Genomic DNA, 19,832 nt, shown 5'->3' with positions numbered 1-19,832 from the left:
TTTAATGGAAAGCTCAAGCTATATGGCCTATATTTCAAAATGATTAGTCAATTATATAATTGAAGTCTCGTTAGAATCTTATAAAGAGTAAAAACTTTACATTTCCAAACAATATGTGATCTCATGCACTACGTACCCTTATTCTTATCATATGGATTATCACATGACAGATATATATGATCAAGAGATGGTGAATAGAATAGTATTTTTCTTTCCACGACCCAGGCACATTCGTTTGGTCCTTGTATATGTTGCGTCTGCTGGCCGCCATGGCTACCATTCAACAAAACTTTTCTATTGGTCCTAGTCAATATAGGGCTCAACCTTCCTTCCTTTCACTTTATAATACGATAATTTCAACAATCTCAATCCATCTCCTGATGCCTAACTACTTCTCCCTCCAAACAAAATTGTTAATTGTTTCTTTCGTTTCCCAGTCATTGATCGACAATACGATGCATGCATCCACACTAACATGATTAACGTACCCTCATCATCATCGTCTTATCTCTCACCTCACCCGCTTTCCTTACAAACATGGAGGCCCCTGCATATTTCTCTACATCTCTACTTTCCATCGACCTCCTCATCTCCTTCTTCATCATCTTAACAGTACTAATTACACCATCTTACTGCATCGACGATAATTCCTCCTTCGTGGAGTGCGGTCGTCCCTACGACTGTGGAAGCTTTAGAAACATCTCGTTCCCTTACTGGGGAGGTGGTCGGCCGGACTATTGCGGGCATAGGGATAAGGGGTTCGAGTTGGAGTGCTTCAATAATGAATACCCTGTTTTGCAATTTGAAGAGCTAAAGTTCCGGGTACTGAATTTCAGCCAGAACCAGAACTCCCCAAACAGAATGACCATTGCAAGAATGGACCTCTTGGATAATCTTTGTCCTGAAAAAAAGCTGACTACCTCTTTGAATAACACCTTGTATGATTATACTTCAACCATTCAGAACCTAACTTTATTCTATGGCTGCCCTCCAACCTTCCCCCCCATACCGGCCGGCAATATATTTGAATGCAGCCCAGGAGTTTGGAATAATGGTTATGGTTATTTCGTAGACGACTCTTTGGCGCCGCCCGGTAATATCAATCTATCCGAATTTTACCAATCATGTGATGCTACTATGAAAGTTCCCATTTTCAAAACGACTGCTTTCAATTTAGTCCCTATGGGTGGAGCAGCACCGTTACTGAAGAAAGCTCTGAAAGAAGGGTTTGAGGTGGAATACCCTCAATTGTTGCTGGTTGCCTGTACTGGGTGTGAGGACTCAGGTGGGAGATGCGGCTCTAATAGCACCTCCCAGTTTGTCTGCTATTGCCGTGACGGAGTGCACTTTCTTAATTGTGGTCCAAACCGAAACGACTCAATATCAGTCGGTATGCACATTTTTTTTCTCTGCTCTCTCGATCTCCCCTTTCAATTGGATATGAGTTTTGCTGTGGAAATTACAATTTTTAAAAAGTTAAAACAACAATATTTTTAAATATAACTATTAATGTGAATTAAGAAGATTCCTACATCGATCTGTGTGCTGATGAGTGTATTCAAAATAGTTTAGACTTGTGAATTGATCATTTTTTCATTGGATAAGCTGAAGCCTTCATTAGATCTTCTTGTTTTTCCCTAGCTAGATTAATCAAAATTCATGATGTGGTATGATTCCTCTTCTTTAATTAGGTATAGGCCACATAATGGCATAGTTAAAAAAATCTGGATTTCTCTGCCCACCTATACCTGACTCTTGGAGATTTTTGAAAGATTAATGATTCAATAAGTTTACATGCAAGTAGCATTTTTCTTTTGGTAAATATAAACTTTCATGAACTCTCAAATCCATAGGGATTCTCTCTCTTTAGAAGTGAGTTATTAGGATACTTTGAAAATAAAAAGAAATCATTTGATTAGGGAAAGAAAATCTCAGTAATATTATAGAATAAAAAGACCATAAAAAAATGTTTTTTCAATGGACTGGGTTATGCTTGTTGAGAGGTCATTTATCATCAAATATTGTTGAAACTTGAAGCTCTAAATCTATGGCACCCAGAGAATGCCATAATATCTATGCAGCCTTGATGTCTGGGTCAACATTCAAAGATTGGAGGAAGTGGCCAGGAATATTCAAGCCACACCCTTGTTGAAGAATATCTTCCTTGGAGTCAATATGATATTTTTAATATCTCTTTGTGCTCTTACCAAGTCCTCATGATGTCATGATGCGGTGAGAAGCACCCCAATGATTAATTGGATTCTAGCTTCAATCCGAACTTTAGAGTTTAGAATAGAAGAAAGATAGACACACAAAGCGAATTCTGCCACACCTATAATCACTTGAGTGAATTTTTTAGATAATATTAAATGTTCAATAAATATTGTAGACCGTCTACCTTTCTCTTCCCCAATGCCCTAGAATCCGGACAAGAAATCTAGGAGATTCAAAAATGAACTTAGTGATTCAAAACTAGAAATATAGTTTTCGAATTAGCATACCAGTTCATTTCTAGTAATGGTAACGTTTATATCCATATAGTGCAAGAAATAAATTAAGGTGTTTTGATCATTTTATTACTTATTTGTATATATTGTTTTGATGTTTTTGCTTGGTCAACATTAAAAGGTGGATTTTTTTTCATTCGGGTCTTAGATTTTTTTTTTTTTTTTTTTAAAGAAGTGCGTGAAGCATGTACACTCTAAGGTTGTACAAATCATTTTCCTATAATTAAATCAAAAGTGTAGACTATGATTTAATTTAAAATAGCTAACTAATTATTCTGAATTAATAAAAAGCCTATTAACTAATACAAAAAGATTATGTTAAAACATATCTTTTGATAATCAACAAAATTAAAATATATGATGAATATATCTATATAAAGAATATATAGAATATTCATTAATGTAGCTTGCTTAAGGAAAACTATATATCAAAGTCAAACCAATTTCCATCATACGCAAACCGACCAATCCCCTGCACGTTTCCAACATCTAGAATCATCACTTTGGGGGCATGCGGAAGGAAGCAAGAGATAGTGTTCTCTTTCCAGGCCTCCACTTTCTGTTCAACCAACCATAGTCATCGACTCTTATGCATCACACAAACTTGAGCCTTTTTTTTATTTTTTATTTTTTTTAATAATGTTAAATATAATTATAAATTATGCAAATACCATACACTCTTTTAAAAAAAAGTAAAATTTATTATTAAAAAATAATTTTTTATATAAATTTCATATTTACTAACTTTTTTTTAAAAAGAATATGCGACACTTATACATTTCATAACTACGTATATCATTGGTCTTTTCTTGGAGTCTTGGTCATGGCCGGCACCATGTATTCACATATTTTCTTTATCACCCCCAATGTTTGTTTGACATGTGTGCAGCTTTTGTCACATTCGTTTGTTTGATAGGTAGAGGCCTCTTACCTGGAAATTTTCAACCAGCAATACTATATAATCTCTCAAATCTCTATACACTATATTTTTTAAAATTTTAAAATTTTTTAATATTTTTTTAAAATTTTATTTTGGGTTATTTTTTTAAAATTAATTCAATTCTTTTATTCATTATTCAAATATTAAATATTTGATAAAAGAAAAAAAAATAAAAATTAAACAAAGTGTGGTGTGTGGAGGTTGTGTAGATTTTTTCATTTTGAATACGTCTCAACCATGCATTTGTAGCCTACTTTCAGGACCATTTTTGACATTAGGGTGTTGGATTATTCTTCATTTTCTTCATACATCATGCATATAAACAAATGGATCCATGATGGTGACCCCATTACATGGGATGACGGTGTCTTTCTTACTTGGAGTGCAAGATTTTCAATACATTTGGAAAATTGTAATCTGAAAACAAAGATTTTAGATTACTTTTGGCCTGAATGATGAGTTGTTAACCAATACATTCAAGAAATCTTTTTGCTGTTGCTTGAACCTTTGTTTTGTCTTTCCCCACCATTTCAAACTCCAATCATAAATCAAAACAAAACAAAATTGTAAACTATAGACACAACTTCCATTTCCAGTACACAGAAAGGCTCTTTTCTTCTTCCTCTGTTTTCCTTTACTCCTTGCTTCCTTCCATCCCAAATGGACCTCCAAAACCTCATCATGTCCTCAAAACCTTTTCATATATACATATTTTTCATCATCTTCTTCACTTTAGCCAAACACACACTTTCCCTAGACAACAAATTTCAAGCCTGCATGCCTCGAACTTGTGGCGATGGTCTAAATATAAGCTACCCGTTTTGGATACCTCATGAGCAAGAATCTTTCTGTGGCCTCCCCAGCTTTGAGGTCATCTGCAGAGAAAGAAACTCGTTTTTCTCAATTTCCAATGTCGAGTATATCATTAAGGATATCTTCTACGCCAACTATTCATTGCTCGTAGCCAATGCTGCTGCCTATAAGGACACATGCCCTGCTCCTTTGCACAATATCAGCACCCATCGAACTCAATTGGATCTCAGTTCGGATAATAGTGATTTCTCCATCTTCTACAACTGCACATCATTGCCTGATTACTCTATATTTAAAATTGAGTGTGCTAGCAATAGTTCCCATCTACATTCTTTCGCCGTTTTCCACAAGGAAGTACTGGAGCTAAACTATTCTTCAGAATCGTGCCAGTCTTTGGTTGATGTGCCTGTAGATGTGCAGAGTGGAGTCAACTTTACAAGCTTATTGGAAATGAATCATACGGAGATTATGAAGATGGGTTTTTTGTTGAATTGGAGTGGACATAATTGCAGCACTTGTCAGATGAGTGGTGGACGGTGTGGATTGGATAATGATAAGTTTGTTTGTTTTTGCCAAGGCGGGCCTCATTATAAAACATGCAATGATGGTAATTCTGTAGGATGATTCATCATCATTGTTGAGTAGTTTCTTCAAAAATCTTCTTTCCTTCTCTTCAATTCTCTCTTTTAACTTTTTGATAGTAAATGGTTCATCAGCTAGCATAGAGGGTGAGAAGATCTTGTAGCTTTACGTTCATTCTGCATAGTCTGGTTCTTTATTTTCTTGAAGTCCTTTAGTTTTCAGTCTAATCTACATTCAGTCACATAATGCTAGGGACTAAAAGTTCAAATATTGCAAATTTATTAGGTTCTGATAGAATTTTCATATTCAAGGGATGCTCTTCCTCCTTTGTATTAAAAATATTATGTCCATGGACGAAATCCTAGAAATTCCTAAGCATCTGGCAGATATAATCTTTGGATTTCCAGATTGTTGGTGAGCAAGAATCATAATGTTGCACACTGGGCACTAAATTACTCTCAGAAAACAGAGCCCACTAAAGGGGATGGTTGCGGATTGGTTATGTCTAAGGTTAAAATAAAATCAATTAAAAACATCAGATTCAGGTCTCTGATACCATGATATCCTGTTTCATTTCCTCCTTTAGGCTATAAGTTTATGTAATCTTCCCGTTTCTTGAAGGTCCACTGTACTAAATCTTTGCCACCTTTCTTATACTTGATGCCACTGTACTAAATCCTTTAGCCTTAACAATTCATTTTCCTTCTTGCATTATGCTTCTTTTCTTCCCTGAAGATTGCAGCACATCTTACATTTATAAAAATTTCCATATTATGCAGTCAATTGGGATTAAAAAAAGGAATTATGGGTTGGTTTTGGCTATAGTAATTGAGATGAGTTTTCCATAGCGTTTTCTTTTTTTTATGGCACATGTATTCTGATACTTCATTGATTGATTCCATATTTGCTTATAGTTACAGCTAAAGAGAAAACGAACTGGGGGAGGAAGATTGGCATAGGTAATATATCTATTCTCATCCTTTTTTCTTCTCTCTTCGGGGTTTGTCACAAACATTTCTCCAATTTGATCGTCAGTTTGAACCTGTTGGCACTCTTCCTTTTACCCCAGGTGTAGGCGCAGCTATTGGGGGCGTGATCATAACGTGCATCATCTTCTTCATCTGTCAAAAACGCTACAAGAAGAAATATGGGCTGCAATATATGCCTTCCTCCTTTCAGTCTCGAAACATCTCTTCTGGTCATCCTTCCTCCACAACGACAGATGATCCTGAGATGGGAAGTAAGTACTTTGGAGTTCATCTCTTCACCTACACCGAACTTGAAGAAGCCACAAACAACTTCGATTCACATAAAGAACTTGGAGATGGTGGCTTTGGCATTGTCTACTATGGTAAGAGCCCACGCACAAACACAAATTACTGTTTTCATTCATGTTTTTGGTACAGATCTTGATTTAATTAACACGATACTAAAACATATATCCTTGGTTTAAACTTGACGAAAATGTCTTTTCTCTGATATATTTGATCACCAGGCAAGCTTCGAGATGGGCGTGCAGTAGCAGTAAAGCGCTTGTACGAAAACAACTACAAGAGAGTCGAGCAATTCATGAATGAAGTAGTAATCCTTACTCGCTTACGCCACCGCCATCTCGTCTCACTTTATGGCAGCACATCTCGCCACAGCCGTGAACTGGTGCTGGTTTACGAATACGTACCCAATGGCACTGTTGCCGATCATCTTCATGGCGAACGGGCAAAACCTGGTGCACTTCCTTGGCCTACTAGACTGAACATTGCCATTGAAACCGCAAGTGCTTTGACATATCTTCATGCATCTGCTATCATCCACCGCGATGTGAAAACCAACAACATTCTTCTCGACGACAATTTCTGTGTCAAAGTTGCAGACTTTGGACTGTCTCGTCTCTTTCCAACGGATGTCACCCATGTTTCTACTGCTCCACAAGGGACTCCTGGCTATGTCGATCCTGAGTATCATGAATGCTACCAGCTTACTGAGAAAAGCGACGTTTTTAGCTTCGGAGTGGTGCTAATTGAGCTCATATCATCCATGCCTGCTGTTGACATCACAAGGCATCGACACGAAATTAATCTATCTAACATGGCTGTCAACAAGATCCAAAACAAGACATTGCACGAGCTTGTTGACAAAACTCTTGGGTTTGAATCAGACAGCAAGGTCAAGAGAACGATAACTGCTGTTGCAGAGTTGGCATTTCAGTGTCTGCAACATGACAAGGAAAGCAGACCATCAATGGCAGAGTTGCTCGAAGAACTAAATGATATACGAGAAAAGGAGTACATTAAGCACAAGACAGAGGAGGTGGATGTATCTGCAGATGATGCTGCTTTGTTAAAGACTCATTCGCATCCACTTTCCCCGGATTCTGCTCTAAATTGGATTGCTAGCTCTACAACATCAACTCACAGTACATAAATCTAACCTTTTCAATATATATATTATAAAAAAATCCTATTGGCCATGCAACCATAAATCATAATTAAGGCTAAAAGGTTGTTACTGCACAAGATGATCTTCTATACGATGATCTCTTGATCATTTTGAGTAAGAGATGTAAATATTATTTCAGAGCTGCCATGGGTTCTCTTAGGTCCAGTACCTTATATATAGCTTTCCAGACTGATTTATTCGTTTATAATAAAGAGTTATTTCAACTGTACACCTGCATTGCAGATATAGTAAAGATGAAACCTTGCCATAGTAAAGAGTGAAATATGTGCTTCAGAATTTGCTTATCATATTGTCTGGATAGTATCTGGATGATCCAATTCTCAATTATTCTGCCTCGTTTGTTCTCACAATCATTCTTATCTAATCATTATAATTTTCTTAAATTTTAACACAAAATAAAATAAATAATTTAATTTTTTCAAATTTTAAAATAAAAATAATATTAAAAATATATATTCTAGTAATATTTTATTTAATTTTTAATTTTTATCACATCTCATCTATAAAAATAAACGAGGATTCTTCCAAACTCTTATATAATGATATAAAAAATTCTAGCTACTCGGCATCGAAGACTTTGTTATTCTCGATCAATGGCTTTATAAATACCCCTTAAATTAATAGTCAATCAAAAAATTTTCACATCAATATTTTTTCACAAAACCTGAAATAAAGAACAATAAAAAAAACATGCTGAAAGCATGATTTGGACTAAAAAAGTAAGCCAAATCAGTATTTGTTAGGTTTTAACATCCTCTTTGTCACATGAAGTTAAGCATTTTAATTTCTAAAAGCACAGTACCTCCTAACTAGGGCGGCCCAATATAAATTGAAGTCTAAAGTAAAATTTAAATGTTTCATTCATAATTATCATATAATAAAATATTATATGAAATATTTTTAAAATTTTAAATAAAATAAATCTTTAAATAATTTTTTTAATTTATATTTAATACAACGATTAATTAAAATGAAGCCTCAATACAAATTTAGTGCCTCAAATTCAAAAGATCTTACAAAAATTATTTAAAATATAAATAATTCATTATATTAAATATTACATTAGTATTATGGGGATTTTGAACAGTGATTGAAAAATATAAAAATTATTTAAAATTTTATTTAATGCAAAGCCATACAAATTGTGTTCCTAATGATCCAACCGGTCTTCTCGATCCCACTCACACAGTAGAGTCTCTCTCTAAAATTGCTCAGTAAACTGCACTCAAAATATAAATTTCCTCCGCTGAAAGCACATGGATTCTCTAATCTCTCAAACAAAAGCTCTCTCTTGGAAGGATCTCAAGCTTGAACCTGCAATGGAAGAAGCAAGAAAAACATCGAAGTTAGCATTAGTAGGTCGGTTAGTAGCTGCACGTCCACTGAACAAGTTTGCCATCCATGCAAGCATCAAGGCTGCCTGGAGCTTCATTCAGAAATTTCTAATACAGGATCTACAAGCAAATCTCTTCTTGTTCACCTTTGAAACTCCTCAAGATAACTGATAAATTACGTATCTACAACCAAGCTCCATGGAATTTTAAAGGACACTTGCTTATTCTCAAATCATGGCCCCCTGTATCAACATTGCAGGAAGTCCGTCTGAATCACCAAGTCTTCCATGTACAGATTCATGGCCTCCCCTTAGACTACATGACACCAGAAAATGCAACTCAGATTGGGAATAAATTGAGCAACCTAATTGAAGTGGAAAAAGACTGTACATTCAGAATCACCTGCAGAAAATTCATCAGGATTAAAGTGGACATAGACATCACAAACCCTCTGCAACAAGGGTTTAATCTCCCTAGAGATTTCAACATTGATACATGGGTGGCTTTCAAATATGAAAGGTTGTCGGGTTTCTGTTACGCTTGTGGCAGATTGGGTCATTCTCAACTTTTCGGCTCATTTCTCAAATCCATCCCAGACAACCTTCCATACGGACCTTGGATGCGTGCTGAACACCCGAGCATGAATCACTCTCAGACATTCCTATCTGTAAACTCACAAAATAATATCCAACGAACAGACATACGAGCGAGCCGAGCCATCATTTCTGAGACCACAATATCATCACAGACTCAAGACCCCCTTTCAACACAGATAATTCCAACTTCACTACCGACAATAGATGACATGCAAGTGATGGACCACAAACTATCCCCAAGAAAAGATAAAGGGAAAGCAATAATGGTGGAAGATACACTCGAAATCCAGGGGCAAAAAATCAAAGAACTTGTTACGGTGGATCTTACCAGCGATATCGACTCAGAACGCATACAGGACAGAGGGTCAGAGTCTCCCTTTCAGTTCTTAACCATGCCATCCCCAAAACAATCAGAGAGTCTACAGGGCAGAGGGATGGAGCCATCATTTCCGGTGGCCCGTGTTCTTAACCATGTTCTTAATCAGCCGACACCAACCACAACCCAACCGACGGGCTTCAGTTAGAGCATCCCCATCCGGATGTGTAAAGTGCTTTTATCCCTAAAATTTGAAGATTAAATTTAGGGGAAATCCAAAACGAGCCTCCCATCCCATTCCCTAAAATAGGGATTTGTTTTAGGGGATCCACAGTCATTCCCCATATTTGGGGAACCACTGTACATCCCCAATCGCACGAACCCTAAATCTATTGCCGTTGGTCCCGAGTTCCTCTCTTCCTCTCGATTCACAGCAACTACCAAAATCGCTCGCGCCTACCTTCGTTCATAGGTAAGGATTCCATCTATTCATCTTTCAATCTCAAGCAACTTTTCTATTTTTGTTTTCACAAAAGCTGGTCGCACATATCGTTTGCAGGAGGTTTTGTCAAAATCCATTGAGCTCAAAAGCTGTGCGAAATCATGAATCATTATCTCCTCTTGATGTAGTTTTTCTTGTTTGGCTGATGATTTTTAATCGGTTGATTACATTCTCTGAAACCCATTTCCCCATCTGGGTTTCGGTTCTTCAAGTAATATCCTCTCTAATTTCTGTTTTCACTCGTTGTTTCCATGAAATTTGTTTTTTCTTATGATAATTTTTTGCTTTATTTCCGTTTGTGACTCTCTTCAGATCTGTCCAGATTAGATTTCTTTGAGTTTGATGAGTCTTGCTTGGTTCTGTTGGGTTTTAGTTTTCAAATGGAATACTCTGTGTGCAGCGTTCTCGTATAGTTGAATGAAGTTGAAATTTTTGGGTGAAAACATATTTTCTGTGCAATTCAGATGATGTAAAGTTAGGAACATGTTTGATGTTGTATTCATCAGAATTTTTGAGCATGTTTGTCAAGTATTTTGATTCGGACTAAGAGGAACTTCATTTTGAACTTCATTTTTGAATATGATGTATTTTGATTTGGACTAACGTATAGAGAATGGGACTTTTCTGAGTTGGTTGATCTATATGTTGAGTTGATGGTAATAGAGCTTATTATGAGGCCTTGTTGGTTTTGAAGCAGTTTGATAATAACGTGAGAAGTTATTATCAATGTAGTCTGTGTTTGGACTTGTTTGAAGCAGTAAAATAAGTGATTCAAGTCAACCAGTTTGGACTTGTTTGTGCCTTGTGTTTGCTGGTTTGAGCCAATATGGTCTCTTTAATTATTGTTCTCATGGACTGAGCTCTGTTGGTTTGACAGAATGCGTATCTGTTTTTATGTTCTTTTGCATTTTGCTTGCAGCTTAGTATTGGATTTTCCTTCTCTAACCCCTCGGCTGTGAATTGGTCTGTGCTATTGGGACCTTTGCAGTGTTTGGTACTGATGAATAATTATTACTTGTGGGGGAGGGAGGGGGCTGCATGTCTATTATTAGGCTATGATGATGGTGTTTAGTGGGGTAATTCATAAGTGTTAGTGGGCCTCATTGTGATGGCGGGGTAATCCTCACCCGAATGACCATTTTGCAGTTTGTAATATTTTTCACAAAAGGCACGTGGGATTTGGGTAAGGTTTTGCAGCCATTTGATGTTGGGATCGTGTCTCACACATGATGTAAATTTTGTAAACCATTCTTAGCCATATTTAAAACACACAAGTGTTTAGGGAAGTGGATGGGAATGCTCTTATTAAAACGTTTGCAAACTAATTATGTTATTGGTTTGAGTTGTCTTAACCTCTCGGCTGTGATGATGAAAAAATCTAAAAATGGTGATGGAACACTTTCGCACACACCTCCATGGCATGGTAAACCGAATGGCCAATAAATAGTGGCAACCGATTGTTGCAACCATGTGAGGGAGGGTGCCAAGTGTGATCATACGTTGCCATAGGATTCCTGAGCCAGCTACCAAAATCACTTGCAAATGTAGTTAAAAATTTTCTAATATGTGTACCACATTTCCATGTTTAAAAATTTTTAGAGATGGACTCAGAAGAGCATAGAAATATGTTCTTCACCAGCCTCCTAACTCAGGAGCCTGAACTTGACCACATTTATGTTGGTCAAGGTGAACATCACATGACTTTGGATGACTCTCCACCCCCGCCCCAAGTATAGCCTCCCTCTCAAAGAAAATAAGCTAGGGGTGCAAACTTCACCCCCGAAGAAGACAAGTTACTTGTCTCTGCATGGCTGAATAGTAGCATTGATGCCATCCAAGGAACGGACCAAAAACATGCCCAACTTTGGAAAAAAGTTAGTCAATACTTCAATGATTATAAAGAAAGTACAAATGAGCGGAGTGTTGGGTCCTTAATACATCGGTGGTCTGCCATTCAAAAGGCGACGAACAAATTTTCTGCTAAACTCACTCAAGTTGAAGGGCTGAATCAAAGTGGCATGACTGAGCAAGATAAGGTATAAGCATCCACTTATTTATTATTGACAACACTTAAATATCATTATAAAGCTAGTCTTATGTTTCCTTTATCTTTAATAGGGTGGTTAATTATTTGATTTTCATTTTGAATTTGAAGTTTGAGAAAGCGAAGGTCATGTACCAATCACTTGAGAAAACGACTTTTCAGTTCGAGCATTGTTGGCAGCTATTAAAGGACCAGCCGAAATGGAATCAACGTTACACAAAGGACGGGACAAAGCGAAGGTCGACGATGTCCCCTACATATTCGCGTACATCAGCAATGGCAACTAATTCACCCATTGATTCAGTGGGTGGTACAGAGGGCGAGAATCTGGAAAGTAATGATGTCATCGAATTGGATAGGCCAATAGGGAGAAAAGCTGAGAAAGGAAAACGTAAGGCCCAAGGCAGGGCCTCAGATGAGCTTGTGGAGCTCAGCAAGAAAAGATATAGTCTCCTAGAGGAGTCACGTGCTCAGGAGAAAGAATTTTTCCGACTCAAGGCTGAGAAGATGGCATATGAACGAGAAATGGAGGGAAATAAATGTAGACAAGAGGACGAGAGATTAAGGTTGGAGGCGGAGAAACTGGAAATCGCCCGGTTGGAGAGAGAGGAGCGCATAATATTGCTCGATGTCAGTACGTTAAATGAAGTTCAGCAAGTATATTTCCAGCAACTTCAAAGAGAGATATTGGCGCGACGCAATGCATCCTCAGATTGAGGCATTTGTTATTATTTGTAACTAAACATTTATTCAGTATTAATTAGACTATGTATATTATGTACCACTCGCTTGTGACACTTTTCTGCATTTATTGTATTATATAATTTGACAACATTTGTAAAGTTTTATTAAGAAGATGGAAAACGTGGTCGTTGAATTTTAGTCTAACATGGAAAGATGTTGCTTGATTGAAACTCGACATTACAAATCCTTAAACTATTCCAGATAATGAAAATATTACAATAACTTTTGAGCATGTTCTTGAACCAAACATGTTTTTTGGAATGGAAATTCTAGAAACTTTCATACACCGTCGTTACTAATAATAAAATAGGGAATCTAATACAACCTTTTCTTCTATTGTTGGGAATATAATTGCCAGTGATGTTCAATTAAATTTGCTTGTAGTTGATGATGTGCCGAGCTGTCTCTAATTTCATGATGGCGCTGAATGAAGTTGATGAACTCGTTAGTTGGATTGAGCGACAATTCTGGAAGATCATCATCAAGTTGATCATACTCCATGTTCAAACCCTGACTATCATCACGCTCATCCTTAATGATCATGTTATGTAGAATAACACATGCTTTCATTATATTTGTTAGGTCATTGACTTTGAATAATCGAGAAGGTCCACGAACGATTGCAAATCGTTGTTGAAGTACCCCGAAGGCACACTCGACATCTTTTCTTGCAGATTCTTGTGCTGTGGCAAAGTTTTTTTTCTTATTCCCTTGGGGTGATGGAATCATCTTCACAAACGTTGACCACTTGGGATAAATACTATCGGCAAGGTAGTACCCCATAGTGTAGTCATTGCCATTGATTATGAAATTGACTGGTGGAGCACGCCCTTGGGCAAGTTCCATGAAAATAAAAGATCTCTCTAGCACATTAATATCGTTATGTGAACCGGGCATACCAAAAAATGCATGCCATATCCAAAGATCATATGAAACAACTGCTTCTAAAATAATAGTTGGTTCACGGATGTGGCCAGAGTACATACATTTCCAGGCAGCGGGATAATTTTTCCACTTCCAATGCATGCAATCAATGCTTCCAAGCATTCCTGGGAATCCCTGTTGTTCACCAACAACAAGCAATCGAGCAATATCATTGGCATTTGGAGACCGCAAATATTCATCTGAAAAAACAGTTACGATTGTCTTGCAAAATTTTTTTAGACTCTCCATTGCGGTGCTTTCTCCAATACGTATGTATTCATCCATAAAATCTCCAGTAACCCCATAGGCCAGTATTCTAAGTGCTGCGGTTATCTTTTGCATAGAAGATAAACCAAGTCTTCCGGCATTATCTCTTCTCTGGACGAAGTAGGGCTCGTAAGCCTCTACCTCATTTAGGATACGGAGAAATAAGGGACGACTCATCCGAAATCTCCTTCGAAATAGATTGGAGGGATATACAAGATTTTCTGAGAAATAGTCACGAAAAAGGCGCTCATCAGCCTCGGCATTAATAACAGCATCCAGCTCATCATCAGATGACAAGTATGTAAGTAATTTGCGAAAGAAAGAACGAGCCATTTAATGAAGGGAGTTAGAGATGAGATTTGGATTTTTGAGAATGTGAATGCAAGCAAAATGCGTATTTATAGAGAAAAAAGTTACCGTTACATATAAGACACAAAATGTTAACGTTGAAGAAAAGACAAAAAAAGTTACCGTTAGAGAAAATACAAAAAAAGTTACCGTTAGAGAAAATACAAAAAAAGTTATCGTTGGAGAAGAGACAAAAAAAGTTACCGTTGGATAAATGACAAAGCGTGTGTACTAATCATAGCGAATTAAAAATGTTACCGTTATACTATTCTACAAAATATTTACCATCAATAAGCGAAAAACAAACATATTTAAAAAAAATTATTATTTTTAATATCGATATTGAATTGAAAAATAATACTGTATCTGGAAAAAAAATCGTATAAGTATTTATAAAATCTGATATTTGAAAATAAGAGAATAAGACAAAATAGTTAGTAGTTAAAAATGGAAATGGAAGTGAGAGAAAAAAAGTAATAAAGAAAGAATAGAAGAATATTATTTTAATAGAATAGAGAAAGGATAGGGAATAGGATGTAGAAGGTTTTATGAAGATGAGTAAAATTTAGGATAAAATTATAGGGAGTGTCCTTTTTAGCTAAAATTTAGAGAAAATTTTAAGGAACCGGATGGGGATGCTCTTACTACTCTGACAACGAAATCACATCAAAAGCGAGCGCAAGGACGCGTTTTCCATCACTAGGGAGTAACTATTCTCTGAAGGATCTGACTCATTCGGCGCAACCCATCTCCTCAACAGCAAAACATCAACTGACAAAGGCTCCTTATCGATCTCAATCCATCAAGCATCGGACCAGGCCGTTCTCAGCAATTCAATGTGAGCCAATCACTTCTTACTCTCACTTTATATTACCAGGCCCACTTAGAAGTGACCAAGCCCAGTTGGCTTTTAGTACTGATTTGAATAGCCCACAAACAAATAAGCTGCTAGCCCAAGACACTGAAGAGCCCATCACCATCGACAGTTCAGTAGAAGTAATAGAGGCTTCCCCTCAGTCAAATCCGAAACATGTAAAAGATTTAATCCACACTCTTTTAAATTTAAAGAATTTTAGATTCATGAACCACTTTATAGTCATATGATAATTCAAGAATGTTGGAGCAAGCAATTCAGAGGAACTCCTTATATTTTTTGCAAAAAAATAAAGGCTATAAAAAATGCTCTCAAATATTAGAATAAAGTACATTTTGGGAAGATCCAGGTTAACATTCAAAAGATAGAAAGAGAACTTCTTGAAATACAATGTTGCATACCATCCAAACAAAATCAGACAAAGGAACAACTCCAATATGACCTCCAGAGGCGCTTGAAAAATGAATAAGTTTTATGCCATAAAAAATTCTTCATCTCATGCCTGACAACCACAAACCTCAACACCAGATTCTACCATTTGTCAATAATAATCAAGAGACGAAGGAATGCCACCAACTCCACTAAATTAGGCCATGGTAAAATGTCCATGGATCAATCATTAATTGAGTCTTCCTTTATAGATTACTTTCAGACGATATATGTCACCTCAAATCCAATCTTCTTGGGAAAACCTTTTTGAAAGGCAAATTTCGGATCAAGAAAATGAATTCCTCAATGCCTCACCCAGTGAAGAAGAAATCTTGGCAGCATTAAAACAAGTTCCGAATCAAAAAGCACCAAGTACGGATGGAATGACCGCTCTGTTTTACAAAAATTACTGGAATATCATTAAGAAAGAAGTTATCAATACAGTGCAAAATTTCTTTCAAAGTGGGAAGCTTTTAAACCAAATGAACCACATCAATATTGCCCTCATTCAGAAAATTCCAAACCCCAGTAATTCTTAGCATTACCGTCCTATAAACCTGATAAACGTCACATACAAAATCATCACAAAACTTATGGCAAAAAGGCTCAAAACTACCCTTCCATATCATATCCCCCCCCCCCCCTCTAGACGACCTTTGTCCCAGGTTGAAACATTAAAAAAAAAAACCTCGATGATCGCCGACGACATGTTCCACAATTTGAAAAAAAAAAATGGGAAAAAGAAGAATGATGGCAATCAAGTTTGACATGGAAAAGGCATTCAACTATGTAGAAAGGAAGTTTTTGTTTAAAGTGATGGATGTTCTTGGATATAGCAACACATGGATAATTCTTATAAGAGAATGTATCTCGACAACATCCTTCTCTATTATCACTAAGGAATCATCTAGAGGAGTTTTTAAAACTCAAAGGGGACTCAAACAATGTGACCTTATTTCACATTTCTTATTCACTCTATGCACGGAAGTGCTGTCAAGATTAATAATCAGATGAAAAGCCCAAGGAAAATTTGAAGGAATCAGAATAAGCAGGAACTGTCCCACAATTTCATACCTTATATTGGCAGATGACCTCATTGTGTTCGGAAAAGCAAAAGAACAAAATGCAAAAGTATTATCTGAAGTTCTTGAGAAATATTCAAAATGGTTAGGTTAAAAAATCAATCATAATAAATCACCCATCTTTTTCTCAAGAAACACAAGCTCTGAGATCAAAACGTTGATTATCCAAATTCAGCAATACAAACCGTCCTCATTTATAATAAAATACTTGGGCCTCCCAATTTCTTTCAACAAATAAAAAAATAAAAAATAAAAGCTTCACAAGTTTAATGGAAAAAATCAACAACAAATTAGAATAATGGAAATCCAAATTACTCTCTCAAGCTGGAAGAACTATGTTAATCCGAATAGTTGCAAGCACAATCCCTACATATCAAATGCCAAATTTTATGCTTCCGAAGTCTGTGTGTAAGTTGCTGAACACAAGTTTCAATAACTTCTAGTAGGGGTGGGCAGCCCCGGCTTCCGCCCCGCATAGAGAGGGCATAGCGGGGGCGGGGGGCGGGATGACCCCAGCGGGGCCCCGCCCCCGCCCCCGCCCCCGCCCCCGCCCCACATTAAAAAATTTTTTTTATTTATATATATTAAATAAATATATTGTATATAGATATACACAATTTATAAAAGACTTAAAATTATATTCAAGTCATTGGATTGCTTTGGCCTCCTAGGCTACTTAAGTCCCACATTGCTTAAAGATGACTATTGTATTGCCTTGGCCTCCTATATAAAGATTGGCCTAGGAGGCCAAATCAATCAAAAATCTAACTCTAATGAGTTTAAATTTTTTTTATATTTATAAATTTTAATTTATTATTTAAATTATATTATAATTTTGGTCTAAAAAAATATTTTTAGACCAAAAAATTTATTTTTTTAATATAATGGCGGGGGGCGGGGCGGATGGGGGTTTTTCCCCCGCCCCCCGGCACCGGGGCGGGGGAAAAACCCCCATCACCCGCATGGTGCGGGGCGGGGGGCGGGGAGGGGGTGCCCCCGCCCCGCACCATGCGGGTAGCACCCCTAACTTCTAGTAGGGCTTCCCAAAAGAAAAAATCCATAATCTCTCTCTTAAATCATGGAAATTCATATGTCAGCATAAAAAAAAGGGGGATTGGATCTCAGATTAATGGAGAACATGAATTTAGCTCTATTAGTGAAAACGTGATGGGAAATGAGTCAAGAAAACAATGAGCTTTGGCATGAAATACTTCCAAAAAAAACATCTCAGCTCAACCAACTTTCTCAGTGTAACCCCAAAACCATTAGACTCACGGCTATTGAAGGGACTCCTAAAGACGAGAGCTCTACTCTCACAGATGCTACCAAATCTTCAACATGTTAGAAATAAATGTATGGACAGTATCATGGATCCTAACTGTGGAATCATTCAAGCCAAAGCCAATCTAGCAAATGAATGAGTTACATCTGTTATTAAAATTTTCTGACATCATCACAACAAATCCTCACACGTGGAAGATAGAGAAAATGTGAACACTATTTGGAAAATTGCACAAATACAAAAAATTCACCTTCCTCAAAATAGCCAAAGCAAGGACAAGACCATCTGGCTCCAAAATCATAATGGAAAATTTACAATCAAAACTTGGGGTACAATCGGTCCGGTTTGGTCCTGTTCTGGACAAAATTTGGAACCGAGTCAGTTTGTACCGGTTTTATATTTTTAAAAACCGATTCCGCACCGGTTACTCCCCTAAACCGGTACTTCCAGTTTTAACAATATTAAAAATTATACTATAATTTTTAAAATTTAATATTATATTAATTAGTAATTTTTCATATAATACAAAACTATTTTATACATAATTATATATTACATACAAAAATTATATACAATATTAAATATTATAATATATGTATATATGATCCGATCCGGTTTGGTCCAAACTAGTTTTAGAAAAAGAAAAAGGGAAACGGACCAATTTTGATCGGTTTTAAGAAGAATAAAATTGATACTAGACTGAACCAAACTCAGTACCAAACCAAACCCACCGATTCGGTCCGGTTCGCCGATTTTTTTTACACCCCTAATCAAAACCACTTACCACTTTGCGACCAATGACCCAGGTATTCCTCCTCCACAAAACTTTCAAATTGTAAATTTCAAAAAACTCTGGGGGCTAAAAATACATGATCGACACAAGGTGCTTCTCTAGAAAATAGTTTGGGATATGCTTCCCACAATGGCAAGATTAAAAAATATCACTTGCATTGCTCAAAATGGAAATTGCCCACTGTGCAATGGGGAAGAAGAAACGTCACTTGCATTGGCAGATGACCTCATTGTGTTTGGAAAAGCAAAAAAGTAAAATGCAAAAGTATTATCTGAAGTTCTTGAGAAATATTCAGAATGGTTAGGTCAAAAGATCAATCATAATAAATCATCCATCTTTTTCTCAAGAAACACAATCTCTGAGATCAAAACGTTGATTACCCAAATTTAGCAATACAAACCGTCCTCATTTAGAATAAAATACTTGGGCCTCCCAATTTCTTTCACAAAAAAAAAAAAAAAAAGCTTCATAGGTTTGATGGAAAAAATCAACAACAAATTAGAAGAATGTAAGTCTAAATTACTCTCTCAAGCTAGAAGAACTATGTTAATCCAAACAGTTGCAAGCACAATCCCTACATATCTAATGCCAAATTTCATGCTTCCGAAGTCCGTGTGTAAGTTGCTGAACACAACTTTCAAAAACTTCTAGTAGGGCTTCCCAAAAGAAAAAAATCCATAATCTCTCTCTTAAATCATGGAAATCCATATGTCAGGCAAAAATAACAGGGGGATTGGATCTCAGATCAATGGAGAACATGAATTTAACTTTATTAGCTAAAACAGGATGGGAAATGAGTTAAGAAAGCAATGGGCTTTGGCATGAAATACTCCCAAAAAAACATCTCAACTCAACAGACTTTCTTAGCGTAACCCCAAAACCATCAGACACATGGCTATTGAAGGGACTTCTAAAGACGAGAGCTCTACTCTCAAAAGGCATATGCTACCAAATCTTCAACATGTTGGAAATAAATGTATGGACAGTACCATGGATCC

At 36.6% G+C, this 19,832-nt stretch overlaps 3 protein-coding genes across 11 annotated transcripts; 2 read left to right on the top strand and 1 right to left on the bottom strand.

Annotated features, from left to right (window-relative positions):
• The first annotated feature begins 209 nt into the window (after window positions 1-209).
• Window positions 210-7,586, top strand: LOC108998536 (LEAF RUST 10 DISEASE-RESISTANCE LOCUS RECEPTOR-LIKE PROTEIN KINASE-like 1.2). Of its 4 annotated transcripts, none has more exons than XM_018975105.2 (4): window positions 210-1,390; window positions 5,757-5,801; window positions 5,912-6,193; window positions 6,338-7,586. In XM_018975105.2, exons 1-4 carry the CDS (start codon window positions 538-540, stop codon window positions 7,261-7,263), a joined length of 2,106 nt encoding a protein of 701 aa, XP_018830650.1. In that variant the 5' UTR covers window positions 210-537; the 3' UTR covers window positions 7,264-7,586. The 4 variants fall into 4 exon arrangements, with proteins under 4 accessions (XP_018830650.1, XP_018830658.1, XP_035546933.1 ...); XM_018975113.2 differs by having other exon boundaries at window positions 300-1,390; window positions 5,763-5,801; XM_035691040.1 differs by lacking the exon at window positions 210-1,390 and adding an exon at window positions 3,631-4,867 and having other exon boundaries at window positions 5,763-5,801.
• A 1,471-nt stretch (window positions 7,587-9,057) lies between these two features.
• LOC108998506 lies at window positions 9,058-12,948 on the top strand. 6 transcript variants are annotated; one of them, XM_035690606.1, is made up of 3 exons: window positions 9,059-10,017; window positions 10,967-12,083; window positions 12,203-12,948. In XM_035690606.1, exons 2-3 carry the CDS (start codon window positions 12,066-12,068, stop codon window positions 12,806-12,808), a joined length of 624 nt encoding a protein of 207 aa, XP_035546499.1. In that variant the 5' UTR covers window positions 9,059-10,017; window positions 10,967-12,065; the 3' UTR covers window positions 12,809-12,948. The 6 variants fall into 6 exon arrangements, with proteins under 6 accessions (XP_035546501.1, XP_018830624.1, XP_035546499.1 ...); XM_035690605.1 differs by having other exon boundaries at window positions 10,105-12,083; XM_035690608.1 differs by having other exon boundaries at window positions 9,058-12,083; window positions 12,254-12,948.
• Window positions 12,949-13,168: 220 nt separating this feature from the next.
• LOC108998163 lies at window positions 13,169-14,359 on the bottom strand. Its single transcript, XM_035690756.1, has 2 exons — window positions 13,887-14,359; window positions 13,169-13,673 (listed from the first exon to the last, which is right to left on the bottom strand). The coding sequence occupies exons 1-2, from the start codon at window positions 14,357-14,359 to the stop codon at window positions 13,169-13,171; spliced, it is 978 nt and encodes a 325-aa protein (XP_035546649.1).
• Between the last annotated feature and the right edge of the window lie 5,473 nt (window positions 14,360-19,832).

This window comes from Juglans regia, chromosome 6, assembly GCF_001411555.2.
Source record: "Juglans regia cultivar Chandler chromosome 6, Walnut 2.0, whole genome shotgun sequence".
NCBI lineage: Eukaryota > Viridiplantae > Streptophyta > Magnoliopsida > Fagales > Juglandaceae > Juglans > Juglans regia.
The sequence above is the reverse complement of the archived record's forward strand: the minus strand, read 5'-3'. Positions and strand labels throughout refer to the sequence as shown.

Coding starts and splice junctions, on each gene's coding strand:
- LOC108998536 (XM_018975105.2), top strand. CDS start 538: ATGGAGGCCCCTGCATATTTCTCTACATCTCTACTTTCCATCGACCTC. Junction 5,802..5,911: donor GGGGAGGAAGATTGGCATAG/GTAATATATCTA, acceptor CTTTTACCCCAG/GTGTAGGCGCAGCTATTGGG. Junction 6,194..6,337: donor CTTTGGCATTGTCTACTATG/GTAAGAGCCCAC, acceptor TTTGATCACCAG/GCAAGCTTCGAGATGGGCGT.
- LOC108998163 (XM_035690756.1), bottom strand. CDS start 14,359: ATGGCTCGTTCTTTCTTTCGCAAATTACTTACATACTTGTCATCTGAT. Junction 13,674..13,886: donor GGTGAACAACAGGGATTCCC/AGGAATGCTTGG, acceptor TTTCATGGAACT/TGCCCAAGGGCGTGCTCCAC.